The sequence below is a fragment of the Colobus angolensis genome, unplaced genomic scaffold (assembly GCF_000951035.1).
Source record: "Colobus angolensis palliatus isolate OR3802 unplaced genomic scaffold, Cang.pa_1.0 Scaffold7, whole genome shotgun sequence".
NCBI lineage: Eukaryota > Metazoa > Chordata > Mammalia > Primates > Cercopithecidae > Colobus > Colobus angolensis.
In genome coordinates, this window is record NW_012120709.1 from 25,518,693 (window position 1) to 25,532,890 (window position 14,198).

The following is a 14,198-nucleotide window of genomic DNA, read 5'->3' on the forward strand; positions in this document are numbered from 1 at the left end:
TCTTTTTGGCCTTGCCCCCGGATTTGTTCACTGGGTCTTTGTCTTTCTTGGCCGACTTTCCGGCGTCTTTCTTCTTCTTGTCGTCCTTGGGCGGCTGTAGGAGGGCAGCGGGAATGCAACCAGGTCCTCAAGTAGCCCCAAACTCCCCTAATACTGTGCCCTCAGCCCCCGCAAACTCCACCACCCGAGCACATGGGCGAAGCAATAACCGCGACGGCCCTGCAACCAAGGCCGGCAGGCCAAGGAGCACTCCCGCCGAAGGCTCTCCCCACTGAGTCCTCAAACCCAAGAACCCCGGCGAGTTCATACCCCTGAAGCTTACCATTGCGAAGCTCGGAGAGCAGCAACGGACACCACAGACTTGCTAAGATGTCGGACAAAAAGGAAGCGCTGCTCAGAAACGGGCCCAGAAACCGCCGTCCGTTTGAGTACTTCCGGGGCAAGAGGCGGAGCCAGGCGGAGGAAGTCCCACGGTGAAGCTTTTGCCCTCTAGCCTCAGGAGGAAGACAGGAAGTGAATTCCAGTTCCCAAGCCGCACCGCCTAAATACCGCCCCAGGTTGTCGGAGTCTGGGCTACTTGTGACGCAGTACTGTAGTACTGTTTTCCGGCACTGATAAACGGAAAACAATCCACCAGGTCTCGGCAACTAACTTTCCGGTACTACTTATGCCCGAGCGTGTTCCCCCAATGCGCAGGCGCCACAGGTGGCGGCATGCAGGGCCTGGGAGGGGGAGGAGGCTGGGGTGGGGCCGGGGGCAAGTGCTGTGATGCGATTCCGGGGAGGGGCGGTCGGGTAGCGGCCGAATGACAGTTTCCGAGCGGCAGCGGCAGTGATGGCGATTTTTAGTGTGTATGTGGTGAACAAAGCTGGCGGCTTGATTTACCAGTTGGACAGCTACGCGCCACGGGCTGAGGCTGAGAAAACTTTCAGTTACCCGCTGGATCTGCTGCTCAAGCTACACGATGAGCGTGTGTTGGTTGCTTTCGGCCAGCGGGATGGCATCCGAGGTGGGCTGGGCTCGGGCCGGGGGCGGGGGGTGGGACGGGCCCCAGTGCTGCGGAAGTGGGTTGGTTGTAGGTGCGGGGCTGGGGGAAAGGGAGTGGTGTCGGGTCCCTTGTCCCCGCGGCGGAATCCCGGGGCTGCAGCTTCGCTGACCATTAGCTTCACCTCTGCAGTGGGCCATGCAGTGCTGGCCATCAATGGCATGGACGTGAACGGCAAGTACACGGCTGACGGGAAAGAGGTGCTGGAGTATCTGGGTAACCCTGCTAATTACCCGGTGTCCATTCGATTTGGCCGGCCCCGCCTCACTTCTAATGAGAAGCTCATGCTGGCCTCCATGTTCCACTCGTAAGTCCCCCGTCTCCTGAACGGCAGCGCTTGTAATTTGTCTACCTTTTCTTAAATCGTCATTTTGGGGTTATGAAAAACGCAACCGATCCAGATCTAGATTTTAGGTAATAGTGGCAGTGGTGTCATCATATTTTGGGGGGGGGAGGGAAGAGGAGGGGGCACGGAGTATCGCTCTGTTACCCAGGCTGGAGTGCAGTGGCGCGATCTTGGCTCACTGCAACCTCTGCCTCCCAGTTTCAAGCGATTCTCTTGCCTCAGCCTCCCAAGTAGCTGGGATTACAGGCGCACACCACCAGGACCAGCTAATTTTTGTATTTTTAGTAGAGACGGGGTTTTGCCCTGTTGGCCAGGCTGGTCTCAAACTCCTGACCTCAGGTGATCCACCCGTCTCGGCATCCCAAAGTGCTGGGATTACAGGAGTGAGCCACCGCGCCCGGCCGAGGTGTCATCTTACTTAAAGTCAACTTCTCTTCGCTGAGCCTTAGTTTCTTCATATTTAAAGAAAGCCAGTTTAACTAAATGATCTTAAAAAATCTTTTCCTGCTCTCAATTGTGGTATCAGATGCGCCAGCTTTTGCTTAAAAGCACAAGCTTAGTAAGCGTGGCACACATTCCTAGAGTAATCATTTTATCCAGTTTTAGATGTAAAATGTCTTAAAACAAAGTATGAATGTAAAGTATTCACAGAATTCAGATGAACTTAAAAATTTTGACACTACTGCCAGACAGTTCACACTACTTCTCCTGATTGTCCCAGGCCATAATGTTAACTCCTCAGCAAATAGGGACACGTCAGTGGAAGTTTGAGAAGCACTCCTGCCTTAGAGCAACTTTGCCTTCTTTGCATATAGGCTCTTTGCCATCGGCTCCCAGCTGTCTCCTGAACAGGGAAGCTCAGGCATTGAGATGCTGGAGACAGACACATTCAAACTGCACTGCTACCAGACACTGACAGGTATGCATCTCCAGGGAGGCCAGAGGAGTGTGATGGAGAAGGTGGGGAAGAGACACTGACAAGTTTGCATCTCCAGGTGGGCCAGAGGAGTGTGGTGAAGGTGGGAGGAGGGGATTGACCAAAGACACCTTTGGTAAGCAAGAAGAGGGGGTGTACTTTTCCTGACACAATTATCTTTTTTTTTTTTTTTCTGAGATGTTTCACTCTTGTTGCCCAGGCTGGAATGCAGTGGCGTGATCTGCCTCCTGGGTTCAAGCGATTCTCCTGCCTCAGACTCCCAAATAGCTGGGATTACAGGCATCCGTCAACATACTCGGCTAATTTTTATATTTTTAGTAGAGACGGGGTTTCTCCATATTGGTCAGGCTGGTCTCAAACTCCCGACCTCAGGTGATTGCCCGCCTCGGCCTCCCAAAGTGTTGGGATTACAGGCATGAGCCACCACACCCGGCCCACAATTCTTTTTTTTTGAGATGGAGTTTCACTCTGCCACCTAGGCTGGAGTGCAGTGTCATGATCTTGGCTCACCGCAGCCACTACCTCCTGGGTTTAAGCAATTCTCCTGCCTCAGCCTCCCAAGTAGCTGAGACTACAGATGCCCGCCACCACCCCCAGCTAATTTTTTGTGGGGTTTTTTTGTTTTGTTTTGAGATGCAGTCTCGCTCTATTGCCCAGGCTGAGTGCAGTGGCAATGTCTTGGCTCTCTGTAGCCTCTGCCACCCAGGTTCAAGCAATTCTCCTGCCTCAACCTCCTGAGTAGCTGGGATTACAGGTGTATGCCACCACACCCAGCTAATTTTTGTATTTTTGTAGGAGAGAGGGGGTTTCACCATGTTGGCCAGACTGGTCTCGAACTCCTGACCTCACGTGATCCACCTGCCTCAGCCTCACAAAGTGAGGCATCAGCCACCGTGCCTGACCTTCCTGGCACAATTCTGCAGACACATCTGTTTGTTTGTTTTGCGAATACAAAACCAATATTTAATCTGAAACTGATTTTGTCCATGCCACCCAGCATGTTCAGCACAGGTTATCTGGTGTTCAGATAAAACTCACCTTAATGCTAGTCCTGTTGCATGTACTTTGGAAGGTGTTAAATGTCTTTCCAAAATAAAATGTGAAAGCCAAATGGATATGACCTTTGGATTGCGAGTGTCATTGCTTCACCCCCTTAATTTATTGAAAACTGCCTGAGTTTGTCCCTTGCCTGGCAATGTTTCTGCTGACGGACTTCAAAACTGTTAGTAAGTAGTAGAGCTAGAACTCAAAGCCTGGTCTTAATCAGGTGGGTGACATAATAAAGTTACTTCACTTCTCTGGTCTCATTGGTAGATTCAAAGTCTTGCCTTTCCTGCATTATGTGGTAAAAAGAATAAAATTAAAATGGGCTTATAAAAGTGTTTTGCAAAATTGAAAGTGCTGTACAAATACAGGATGACACTATTTGCTCCAGTGTCTACCCTTTGGTAACCATTCTTGGTCTCTCTCCAGGGATCAAGTTTGTGGTTCTAGCAGATCCTAGGCAAGCTGGAATAGATTCTCTTCTCCGAAAGATTTATGAGATTTACTCAGACTTTGCCCTTAAGAATCCATTCTACTCCTTAGAAATGCCCATCAGGTAAGTGGCTCCACTTCCAGATACTGGTTAAAGCCTCCTTACCCCAAGCCTCCTTGCCCCTCCCTGTGTGCTCTGTCCAAAGTTAATTGAAGCATAGTAGAGTATTACTTTTTTTGTTTGTTTTCGAGACAGAGTTTCGCTCTTGTTGCCCAGGCTGGAGTGCAATGGCGCAATCTTGGCTCGCCGTAACCTTCGCCTCCCAGGTTTAAGCAATTCTTCTGGCTCAGCCTCCCGAGTAGCTGGGATTACAGGCATGTGCCACCACGCCTGGCTAACTTCATATTTTTAGTAAAGACAAGGTTTCACCATGTTGGTCAAGCTGGTCTCGAACTCCTGGCCTCAGGTGATCCACCCGCCTTGGCCTCCCACAGTGCTGGGATTACAGGCGTGAGCTACTGCGCCTGGCTGAGTATTACTTTTAAGTAAGATAGAAGGACAGGCCGGTGGCTCACGTGTGTAATCTCAGCACTTTGGAAGACGGAGGGGGTAGGATCACTTTATCCCAGGAGTTTGAGATCAGTCTGGACAACATAGACCCTATCTTTACAAAAAAAAAAAATTAGCCTGGTGTGGTGGCAGACACGCATAGTGCCAGCTATTAAGGAAGCTGAGGTGGGAGGATTGCTTAAACCCAGAAGGTCAAGGCAGCAGTGAGCCATGCTTGTGCTACTGCATTCCAGCCTGGGCAACAGAACAAGATAGTATCTCTAAATAAATAAGACAGTCGCTGGGTGCGGTGGCTCACGCCTGTAATCCCAGCACTTTGGGAGGCCGAGGCGGGCAGATGACTTGAGGTCAGGAGTTTGAGACCAGCCTGGTCAACATGGTGAAACCCCATCTCTACTAAAAATACAAAAATTAGCCGTGTGTGGTGGTGTGCACCTGTAATCCCGGCTACTCTGGAGGCTGAGGCAAGAGAATCACTTGAACCTGGAAGGCAGAGGTTGCAGTGAGCTGAGATTGTGCCACTGCACTCCAGCCTGGGTGACTCTTTAGAGAAAACAGTCTTTCCTTGGAGTTTATGTCATTTTTTTGGTTTTTTTTTGTTGTTTGTTTGTTTTTGTTTTTGTTTTTTTTTGTTGAGACAGAGTCTCGCTCTATCACCCAGGCTGGAGTATAGTGGCCGGATCTCAGCTCACTGCAAGCTCCGCCTCCCGGGTTCCCGCCATTCTCCTGCCTCAGTCTCCTGAGTAGCTGGGACTACAGGCGCCGCCACCTCGCCCGGCTAGATTTTTGTATTTTTTTAGTAGAGACGGGGTTTCACCGTGTTAGCCAGGATGGTCTCGATCTCCTGACCTCGTGATCCGCCTGTCTCGGCCTCCCAAAGTGCTGGGATTACAGGCTTGAGCCACCGCGCCCGGCCTGTTTGTTTTTGAGACAGAGTTTCACTCTTGTCACCCAGGCTAGAGTGCAATGGTGCGATCACGGCTCACTGCAACCTCTGCCTTCTGGGTTCAGGTGATTCTCCTGTCTCAGCCTCCAGAGTAGCTGGGATTACACGCGCCTGCCACCATGCCCAGCTAATTTTTGTATTTTTAGTAGAGACAGAGTTTCACCATGTTGGCCAGGCTGGTCTCGAACTCCTGACCTCAGCTCATCCATCCACCTCAGCCTTCCATGATATATGTTGTTCTTCAAGCAGTTTCCCCTGGCTTAAGTGGGGAGAAAGCCTCAGGCCTCACGCTTTTTTTCCCACCTTGGGCCTGGTTTAGGTGTGAGCTCTTTGACCAGAACCTGAAGCTAGCCCTGGAGGTGGCAGAGAAGGCTGGAACTTTTGGACCTGGGTCATAGACTGAACCTGTGATGGACCCCCAAATTCTGAGAGTTCCTGCAAAAGGAATACTGCTATTTATACTCCAGTGGAAATTCCAGCAGCCTTGTTAGTGCGCTTGAAAATGGGAGAATGCTGATCCTGAAGACAAAACTGATTCCTGAGCCTTAACACTATATTCTTTCCTTCTGTATATACCATTGTCTTACTTTCCAACTCTGTATGGATTTATTTTTGGAGGAGCTAGGTCCATAAATGTTGTAATAAATATTCCTTTGCTCTTGGTGTTTGCTCTCTATCTTAATCTATGGTTTTGGGGGAAAGGTAAAGGAAGGGAGACAAAAATGGTGAGGGAATTCTGGGAAGATGATTATGTTCTAGTAAAAAACATAACAAGTATGTGTTCATTAAATAAATGAACATAAAGATTTTGAAGCATGAGCATTGGATCTAGTCCCAGAATTGCTGCTGATTTCTTGGGGTCCTGGGGTGGTGGTGGCCGTGGTGGTGGCTGTTATGATGATGATGATGGGCCAGGCACGGGGGCTTAAGCCTGTAATCCCAGCTTTCTGGGAGGCCGAGATGGGCGGATCACGAGGTCAGGAGATCAAGACCATCCTGGCTAATACGGTGAAACCCTGTCTCTACTAAAAAAAATACAAAAAAACTAGCCGGGCGAGGTGGCGAGCACCTGTAGTCCCAGCTACTCCAGAGACTGAGGCAGGAGAATGGCGTGAACCCGGGAGGCAGAGCTTGCAGTGAGCCGAGATTGCGCCACTGCACTCCAGCCTGGGCGACACAGCGAGACTCCGTCTCAAAAAAATAAATAAAATAAAAATAAATGATGATGATGTTGGAACATATATCAAGCACTTACAGTCAGGCATTCCTGCTTTATCTCACTTATCTTCACCCTAAGTCCAGGGGGTACATTTTGTTACAGACGAGATTTAGCAGACTTTCTGCCTCAAAGTTTCCAAGCTAGTTACTGACAGTATGGGTTTGAACCTAGGCTTTCTGACTACACACTCAGTAAACCACTGTTACACTTCCTCCTCCCTCCATCAAGTTATTTAACCTGTCCACAACCCAATAGCTTTATCTCTAAAATAGTCATTGAACTATTCAGTGTTTAGGTGAAGGCAAAGGAGGCATGAGCTTTAAAGGAGTCCATCTACACTTCAGCTTCCCGATTCCAGGGAAATGAAGTCTTTCTCTTTTGGGGTGGAAAGAGCAGGTATCGACAGTATTTCCCAAGGAAGCTGTCTCACTTTGAAAAAATGAATCACTGACAGTGTTCAGTATCAAATCTAGTTTTAATCTCCTATAACAAGTCATCTTTTCTTCCCACCTATACCCAACTGCGCCTAGTGGTACAGTGAGAGTGATAGCCGCCTCTCTTTCCCTGGAGTCTGAGGTATTAGCAACAGCTGTCGCCCACTGCTGAGAGGACTTAGGGCCCAGCAGAAGTCAAGGGCCATTAGTGCCCTGCAGCTGCAGGGATAGCCTCACTTCAGGTGGGGATGGGGTAGGATGGGGACAGGATGGGGCCTAGGAAAAGAAGAAGGGTACAGGAGGCTTCCTGACTGCAGAAGTTTCCTGTTTGTCTGAAGGCAGGAAATAGGAGCTAAGGGAGTCTAGGGCCAAAGGTTACCTTTAAATAGAGCATAAGACCCGGGAAACTGGGACCTCACTAGCCACTGATAGCTTCCAGCGCCACCTGGGTGAGGGAAAAGGCGCAGAAATGGAAAGTGAAAGGTTCAGGGCTAGCCAAGCAGGCCTGGCCTTCTCCCCGCCGACAACGTGCAGGGGGAAGGCCACCGTGGGATGGTGCTCTGGAACCTGGACTCTCTTCACTCAGCCTTCTTGGACACTCGGCCCATCTTGGTGCGGATGTTTCGTAGGAGGAAGAAGGCAGCTGTGCTGGCTGCACAAATCACTTCAGCCACCCAGAAGGCTGTGCTCCAGCTGTAGTGCTTGGCAATGGTGCTGAAGGGCAGCCCAGCCAGAAAGCCGCCCACTGTCAGGGGAAGGGGATGAACATAAGCCAGGGGTGCTAGCTCCAGCTTCTCACTGGTTTATATGCAAAGCACGGGTGGGGGTGAGGGAGAGACTCTAGAAGGTAACACTTACCATTGGCCATGAGTCCCACAATGGCGTGGGAGGTGCCACACAAGCTGGGAGGGGCACTCTCGTTGGCTATGACTCCAAACAGGGCAATGGGACCATACGAGGAGAAACCAAATACAGCTCCCAATACCAGGATCCAGAGCTGCCAAGGGCAGAGTGGAGTGGCATTCAGAGTTGGAAAGCTGACCTGCCTGCCCACCCCTGCCAAAGCGAGGAAGAAGACTTGGTCCCCAGGAACAAACAGTAGTCATAAAGGGACAGTAAGTAAGTGACCCTTTCCCTCCCACTCCCCAACACAATTGACAGTACAGAGCTAGAGTAGTAGATGCCACATTGAGCAAACCCAGGGACCTAGGTGGACAAGGAAAGGAGGTACAGAAGTCATCCCTCCGAGCTAGAGGCTGTCCTCAGGATTCACACAAATTGGACTGGCTAGGGGTAAGGCAAAGGGGTAGGACAAAGGTAAGACAGACCAAGAGAAAAACCAGAGATATCTTTAAGGCACCTCATGCTCTGTAAAGCCTGTGAGCTCTGCGAGAGGGTGAAGAGCTGGAGTCCAGAAAGCAACGTCCTAGAGGAGCACAGGAAAAAAGAAAACCAGGCCCAGAGTGGAGGAGGAGAACCCAGACACAGAGAGGAACGGTCCAATCAGAACTGAAAAAGGAATCTGAGAGGCAAAGAAAAGACTGGCCCAGGCTAGAGCCAGGAGAGGAAGAGAGAGTCAGTGGCCCTTGCTTTCTCTCCTTGTGCCCTGCTGTGAGCCAGGCCTTTCTTAATTACCTTGGGGGAGTCACTGGTCACTGTTACCCGGAAGAGGTACATGGACACTGTCATGCCAGCCATCATGAACAGCAACAGGCCATGGCGAGGGTTCCCATAGATGGACAGTCCCGCCTATGGATACAGTCCCAGCAATGTCACACCCTCAGAACAGGGCAGAGAACCCCCATCCCTGGACTCTGATACGGCAGGGCCTCTGCTGACAGGTCTTTGGCAATCCCACCTCAGTTCTTGGCCCTGGGCAGCTCTGGGAGGCCCTGGGACCTGCTCATTACATTCTGAGGCCAAACTCCACAACATCCCTTCCTCCCCCATGGGGCAGGTCTAGGACACGTGCTGGGGAGTGCACCTAGTCTGTTCCCAGCCCGTTTTCCTGGGGCTGTGGAGAAACCTATAGCTAAGTTAAGAAATATTCTGGCTGTCCTTCACATCAGTTAAAATTCTCCCAAGAGCCTCACCTCCACAACTGTAGGAAAGTTAAGACCTGCCCGGAATCGTTCCCTCCTCACCCGGTCTAAACCAGCAGATGCCAACCTGCCTGTGCCCTGGGACTCCCATCTCTCAAGTGCCTATCCCAGCCATGCTGTGAAGACTGAAAGGGACCCTTCTCCTTCCTGTCCCTTCTGCCCGCTCACCTTTGCCATGGCCCGGTCTGACAGGTAGCCAGCTGCGATGCTGCCTACAAGGCCCCCAACTTCCAGGGCACTCATGTAGGAGCTACCTGCAGTGGGGAGTTGTGGTAGGAAGAGGGAAGGGAAGGGTGGGAGGGTGTTACACATTGGGGTTGTCCCACAATGGCTTAAACCTGGAGAGGTACAGGGTTCCCATGGGTGACTGGCCATAGCTGCCTGAGTAGTGGCCAGCCTCAAGGAACGAATTAAGAGGATAAAGGGAAGCAAGGCCTGAATTTCCATCCCCTGCATTGGTTCCTGCTCCTTATGCCCACCCTTGTCCCCATGCTCATCTTACCTACAAGGGCTGACTGTCCTTTCTCCTGGATAAGGAAGAACTGGCCCCAGTCAGTACAGCAGGTCTTTACTCCAAACACCACAAGGTAACCAGTGGAGAGCACCCACAAGTAAGGGGACAGCAGCAGCTCCTGTAGGGTGCTCTCCTCCTTCAAGGAGCCTGGAGGTAGGAAGAGGCTGGGTGTCAGGCTCTGCCCTGACTGCTCTCCCAAACCTGAGCCCCCAACATTCATTAACCAGTTACAGGGGCAGAGTCCATCTGCACAGCCAGGATCAGCGTGAAGGGTATTCCCTCACCCCACTGCTCTCCTCTCCCCTTCTCCGCTGCAAGCTCAATGAATGAAAGAGAAACAGGACCAGGGAGGACCAAGCCACTTAAGGACCAAGCTCAATGAATGAAAGACAAACAGGATCAAACAGGCCCAAGCCACTAAAGCTCATGATTCTATCTATTCAGGACAGGGAAGTCTGTGCTGCTGTGAGGAAAGGCCAGAAAATAACGTGAGTCACAGCTCTTGCTGGCTCTGCCACTTGTCCAGTACTTAACTGCCTCTTGGGATGGAGTTTTGTCCACTCCCCATGCAGCCTTCGTTACCACTCCTTCCCCCACATCCACTGACTAGCATAGGACCAGGCAAACGCCTAGTCTTCAACAAAAATCTGCCTGCTGAATGAGTGCCCCAGTGGTTGGCTTGGGTGAGGGCTTACCCTTCTTGCCCTTAGAGGGTGTGGGGTCCAGGTTGCGGAGTCCAACATCAGCAGGTTCATTGTGGATGAGCAGAAGACAGAGGAAGGAGACAACCACACACAGTGCCCCAGACAGGGCCAGCGTGCTGCGCCAGCTGTAGCTCTGGGCGAGGACGGTTGCCAAGATAGGGCCCAGCCCTCCAGCCAGGTTCATGCTGGTTGACAGGATGGCCCACCAAGTGCCAAACTGAGATGGCTCAAACCACTGTGGGGCAGAGGGCAACAACATAGGTGTCCAGCCTACTGCCCATGTTGAGGGTGGGGTCAGGTGGGGCAGCCCTAGAAGCTCACATTACAGGGAGGAGGGAGAGGGCGCTTCTGTTTGGCAGGGCAGTTCCCTCCTCTGCCACCTGATCCCACCACTCTCAGCCTCCTAAAATATCTTGACAAGCAATAGGAGCTGGCCAGGAACTGCTCAGGAACCTGCTCTGGGTTGGGTACGGAGGTGGTGGGTAAGAAGGGGCGCTCCCACATGCTCTTTAGGCGTCCTCTATGACAATCCAAACAGGCTCTTTGGAAACACTCACCTTCCGCAGGACCTTCCCACATGGGGGCCAGCCCAGCCCCTGGGCCAGGCCATTAAGGAACCAGAGGGCAGCAAAGACAGGTACTGTGGAGCTCCAGGAAAAGAATATGTTGACCAGGCCAACCAGGAGCAGCCCAGAAGAGAAGAGCCAGCGAGCACTCATCTGGTCAGATAGCACTCCACTGACAAACTTGCTGATAGCATAAGCTGCTGACTGGCTGCTGGTGATGAGCCCTGCAGGGGAGGGGAGCAGGGAACAGTACATTTAGGGGTTAGGGACCAGGGGAGAAACACAGGAGCAATGGAAGAAGGCATGGGGTCAGGTGGGTAGGGGTGCCCAGTGGGGTGAGACAGGTTACTTCCCAGAGGAACAGGAGGAGCCTGCGCTGCAATCGGACACTCACTCATGGGGCCCTACTACTTCTGCCACTTCTCCTGCCTCACCATCAGCACTAGCCCCAGACTGACCCATGATTCTCAGCTACAGTTGTCAGGAAACAAAAAGGGAGCAGGACATGGCAGCTCCCCATCCCTGGGATTTGCATATGGGATTTCCCACCTCACCCTGGATGCCAACCCCGGGCCTCTAGCAGTTCTGTTGCTCCACCACCCAACATGGGGCAAAGGGCTCAGGATTGGAGTCAGGGACCCTGTCCCTCCTGAAGGGTAGCATGCCAGGCCACATGAAATCATTGTGCCAACTTTTTAGTTCCCAGTGTTCACAGTGTCAGTAGCCAGCACTCACCCCGAAGCCTCCATCCACATGCACCCAAACAGATGTGAAAACCATGCTCAGAAGCCCCTCAAACACTCTCAGAATAAACAGTGCCTCCAGGGGCATGCACACACACATCCACACACATCAAATAAGCAGCCCTCCTTAGCCCTGCATGCACCCACATCCATGGATCTCAGAGCCTCTTTATCTGGCACCTGGCCTCTACTGCGCAGACACTCCACCCACACGACATGCCCGTACACAAACACCCAGTGTCCCCAGGCCCACCACCCTGCTGTTTCAGGGCTCACCCAAATCATCTTTGTCCAAGGGGATCTCTTCCACCAATGATGGCATGACAAAGGAGAAGGTCTTGCGATTGAAGTAATACAGGCTGTAGCCCCCAAACATGGCCGAGAAGATCACAGTGCGGTAATAGCCGTAGCCCTGGGCTGCCATGGTAGAAAAGAGCAGGCCCTACCAGCCAAGACGCACAGCCTTTGACCACAGCTTCTGCTTGCCGCTCTCACAGTTCCCAGATCTGCTGAGTTGGGTTTTTTCTGCTCCCTCCTCCACCGAGCCTCCCAGGCTCCCTTTATAGCCACCTCCTGGACAATCATTAAGCCTGGGGAGGCTCCTAGGGGACCCAGTGTCCTGAGGGAGACAAGAAAACAAGAGATGACTGATCGCCAAACTGTAGGGGGTGGAGGAGGTCCCAGAAGGAGGCATGCCTGTGAGCCAGGCCAGCACCCTGTGTCCCCAGGATTTCTGCCTTTACCTCCTCTATCATGCCTGCTTGCCTGTGAAATCAGCTTTGATTAAAGGTTCAACCTAATTACTTTTGTCTGCATGAGCCCAGGGGAGGCAGGGGGGGGATGAGCAGAGATGCCCTCTCCAGCCCTGCTCCCTCAGTCACAGAACCTTCTCATTCATTCATGGAAGGTTTCTTTTTTTTTTTTTTTTTTTTTTGAGACGGAGTCTCGCTCTGTCGCCCAGGCTGGAGTGCAGTGGCCGGATCTCAGCTCACTGCAAGCTCCATCTCCCGGGTTCACGCCATTCTCCTGCCTCAGCCTCCAGAGTAGCTGGGACTACAGGCGCCCGCCATCTCGCCCGGCTAGTTTTTTGTATTTTATTTTTTAGTAGAGACGGGGTTTCACCGTGTTAGCTAGGATGGTCTCGATCTCCTGACCTTGTGATCCGCCCGTCTCGGCCTCCCAAAGTGCTGGGATTACAGGCTTGAGCCACCGCGCCCGGCACATGGAAGGTTTCTTAACTTACTAGTTGACAGGCACTGCACTTGGCACTAGGTTAGTTTCTACACCCACTCACCACCACCGCAGCAAAACACAAAGTCAGACACATACCCCGTCTACCCCACTTGTAAGCCTTCTAGAGAGGGCCTCAATCCATGGAACTCTCAATCCTTAGCACATAATATATGTAATTGTTTCCTACAGTTGCCCCCTGTAATTCTAAGCAAAGGGGACCTCCCCAGTTCAGGTCCCACGGTGTCACACAGAAAGCCCTGCTAAGCTCTGGGGTCCCCATTACCCTGCGACGTCAGTCTGGGCTTCCTTCAGGCTGGCTGGGGGCTGCAGGGTCTGGTTTCCAACCTGGGGGACGTTGGCAGGGGCCGCAAGCAGAGGGACTGGGCAGCCCGTGGGCGGGAAGGTGCACAACCGTCCAGCCCCGGGCCCCGGCAACATGCCCCGGCTTTTCCGCTCAATTGGGAAAGCAACTGGAGCAGAAGGCGTAGGCGCACGCGCAGCGAGGGACCGCACGTATTTCCCCGGAGGCCCCGCGCTTCTGGCACCCAGAGGCTCAGCCTGGTAGGGGAGGGCCAGGCGGCGGGCGGGGGAGGAGGAGAGGCGGCGGGTTCCTGGCACCTGCCCAGCCCCGTGTCCTCACGCTACTCAGGACACGCGATTGTGCGGCTGGGAACCACGGGGGCCGGGGGTGCAGGAGCTGGAGAGGTGCGGAGACCACAGGACTGGCGCCATAGAAAGGGGTCTTGTGCTGGTCAGGGGCAGCGCCTCGGTGCCCCCAAGACCCATGAATTGTCTCCGGAACTGCAGGAACAGCTCCGGGTCGTATCGGAAGTTGCGGTTCGCCAACAATTGATCCCCAAGACGTGAGAGCCCCGCCCTCAGGTGACGCCCCTCCCCCGCATACCGCCCCTACCTGAACAGAGGCGGGAGCCCGAATAGGACGGGGCGGGGCCAGCGAAGGCTGCGCATGCGCGACGGGCGGGGGCGTGGTCTTCTCTTGCTTCTTCGTTTGCGGGCAAGTGGAGTTCTCCGCCCCACATGCCGGGGACATAGACTTACTCCCTTCCGCCGGTCACGCTGCTCCTTGGACCAGCACAGCGCCCCTTAGGGGTTGGGCACGGCATGTCCAATTCTTAAGTGGTTGCATTCAGCAAACCATGTGTTTAGTGAGTGCCTTCCTCTACAAAATACGTGGAACTCTAAGGTGGATAATCATTGTTCCCAAGTTGCTCAGAGTCTGGGAAAGGTGTTGTAAGATAACACAGCATTTTTTTTCTTTCCTTTTTTTTTTTTTGAGACGGAGTCTCGCTCTGTCGTCCAGACTGGAGTGCAGTGGCACAATCTCAGCTCACTGCAAGCTCC

General features: G+C 52.7%; 2 protein-coding genes and 1 long non-coding RNA gene across 12 annotated transcripts; 1 reads left to right on the forward strand and 2 right to left on the reverse strand.

Moving 5' to 3' along the window:
• Positions 1-2: 2 nt before the first annotated feature.
• Positions 3-739, reverse strand: LOC105501110. Its single transcript, XR_001000138.1, has 2 exons — positions 323-739; positions 3-94 (listed from the first exon to the last, which is right to left on the reverse strand). It is a non-coding gene; the product is annotated as an uncharacterized LOC105501110 (long non-coding RNA).
• On the forward strand, positions 472-5,991 carry TRAPPC4 (trafficking protein particle complex 4). Of its 5 annotated transcripts, none has more exons than XM_011926912.1 (5): positions 472-1,009; positions 1,178-1,352; positions 2,207-2,310; positions 3,916-3,928; positions 5,641-5,991. In XM_011926912.1, the coding sequence occupies exons 1-5, from the start codon at positions 835-837 to the stop codon at positions 5,717-5,719; spliced, it is 546 nt and encodes a 181-aa protein (XP_011782302.1). In that variant the 5' UTR covers positions 472-834; the 3' UTR covers positions 5,720-5,991. The 5 variants fall into 5 exon arrangements, 4 of the variants coding, with proteins under 4 accessions (XP_011782302.1, XP_011782301.1, XP_011782304.1 ...); XM_011926911.1 differs by having other exon boundaries at positions 528-1,009; positions 3,802-3,928; XM_011926914.1 differs by having other exon boundaries at positions 564-1,009; positions 1,178-1,223; positions 3,802-3,928.
• Positions 5,992-6,996: 1,005 nt separating this feature from the next.
• On the reverse strand, positions 6,997-13,807 carry SLC37A4 (solute carrier family 37 (glucose-6-phosphate transporter), member 4). Of its 6 annotated transcripts, none has more exons than XM_011926915.1 (11): positions 13,750-13,807; positions 13,455-13,637; positions 11,880-12,222; positions 10,852-11,084; positions 10,286-10,529; positions 9,579-9,737; positions 9,245-9,330; positions 8,610-8,723; positions 8,335-8,400; positions 7,833-7,971; positions 6,997-7,719 (listed from the first exon to the last, which is right to left on the reverse strand). In XM_011926915.1, the coding sequence occupies exons 3-11, from the start codon at positions 12,025-12,027 to the stop codon at positions 7,553-7,555; spliced, it is 1,356 nt and encodes a 451-aa protein (XP_011782305.1). In that variant the 5' UTR covers positions 12,028-12,222; positions 13,455-13,637; positions 13,750-13,807; the 3' UTR covers positions 6,997-7,552. The 6 variants fall into 6 exon arrangements, with proteins under 6 accessions (XP_011782305.1, XP_011782306.1, XP_011782310.1 ...); XM_011926916.1 differs by having other exon boundaries at positions 13,182-13,637; positions 13,750-13,773; XM_011926920.1 differs by lacking the exons at positions 8,335-8,400; positions 13,455-13,637 and adding an exon at positions 11,410-11,509 and having other exon boundaries at positions 12,050-12,222.
• Between the last annotated feature and the right edge of the window lie 391 nt (positions 13,808-14,198).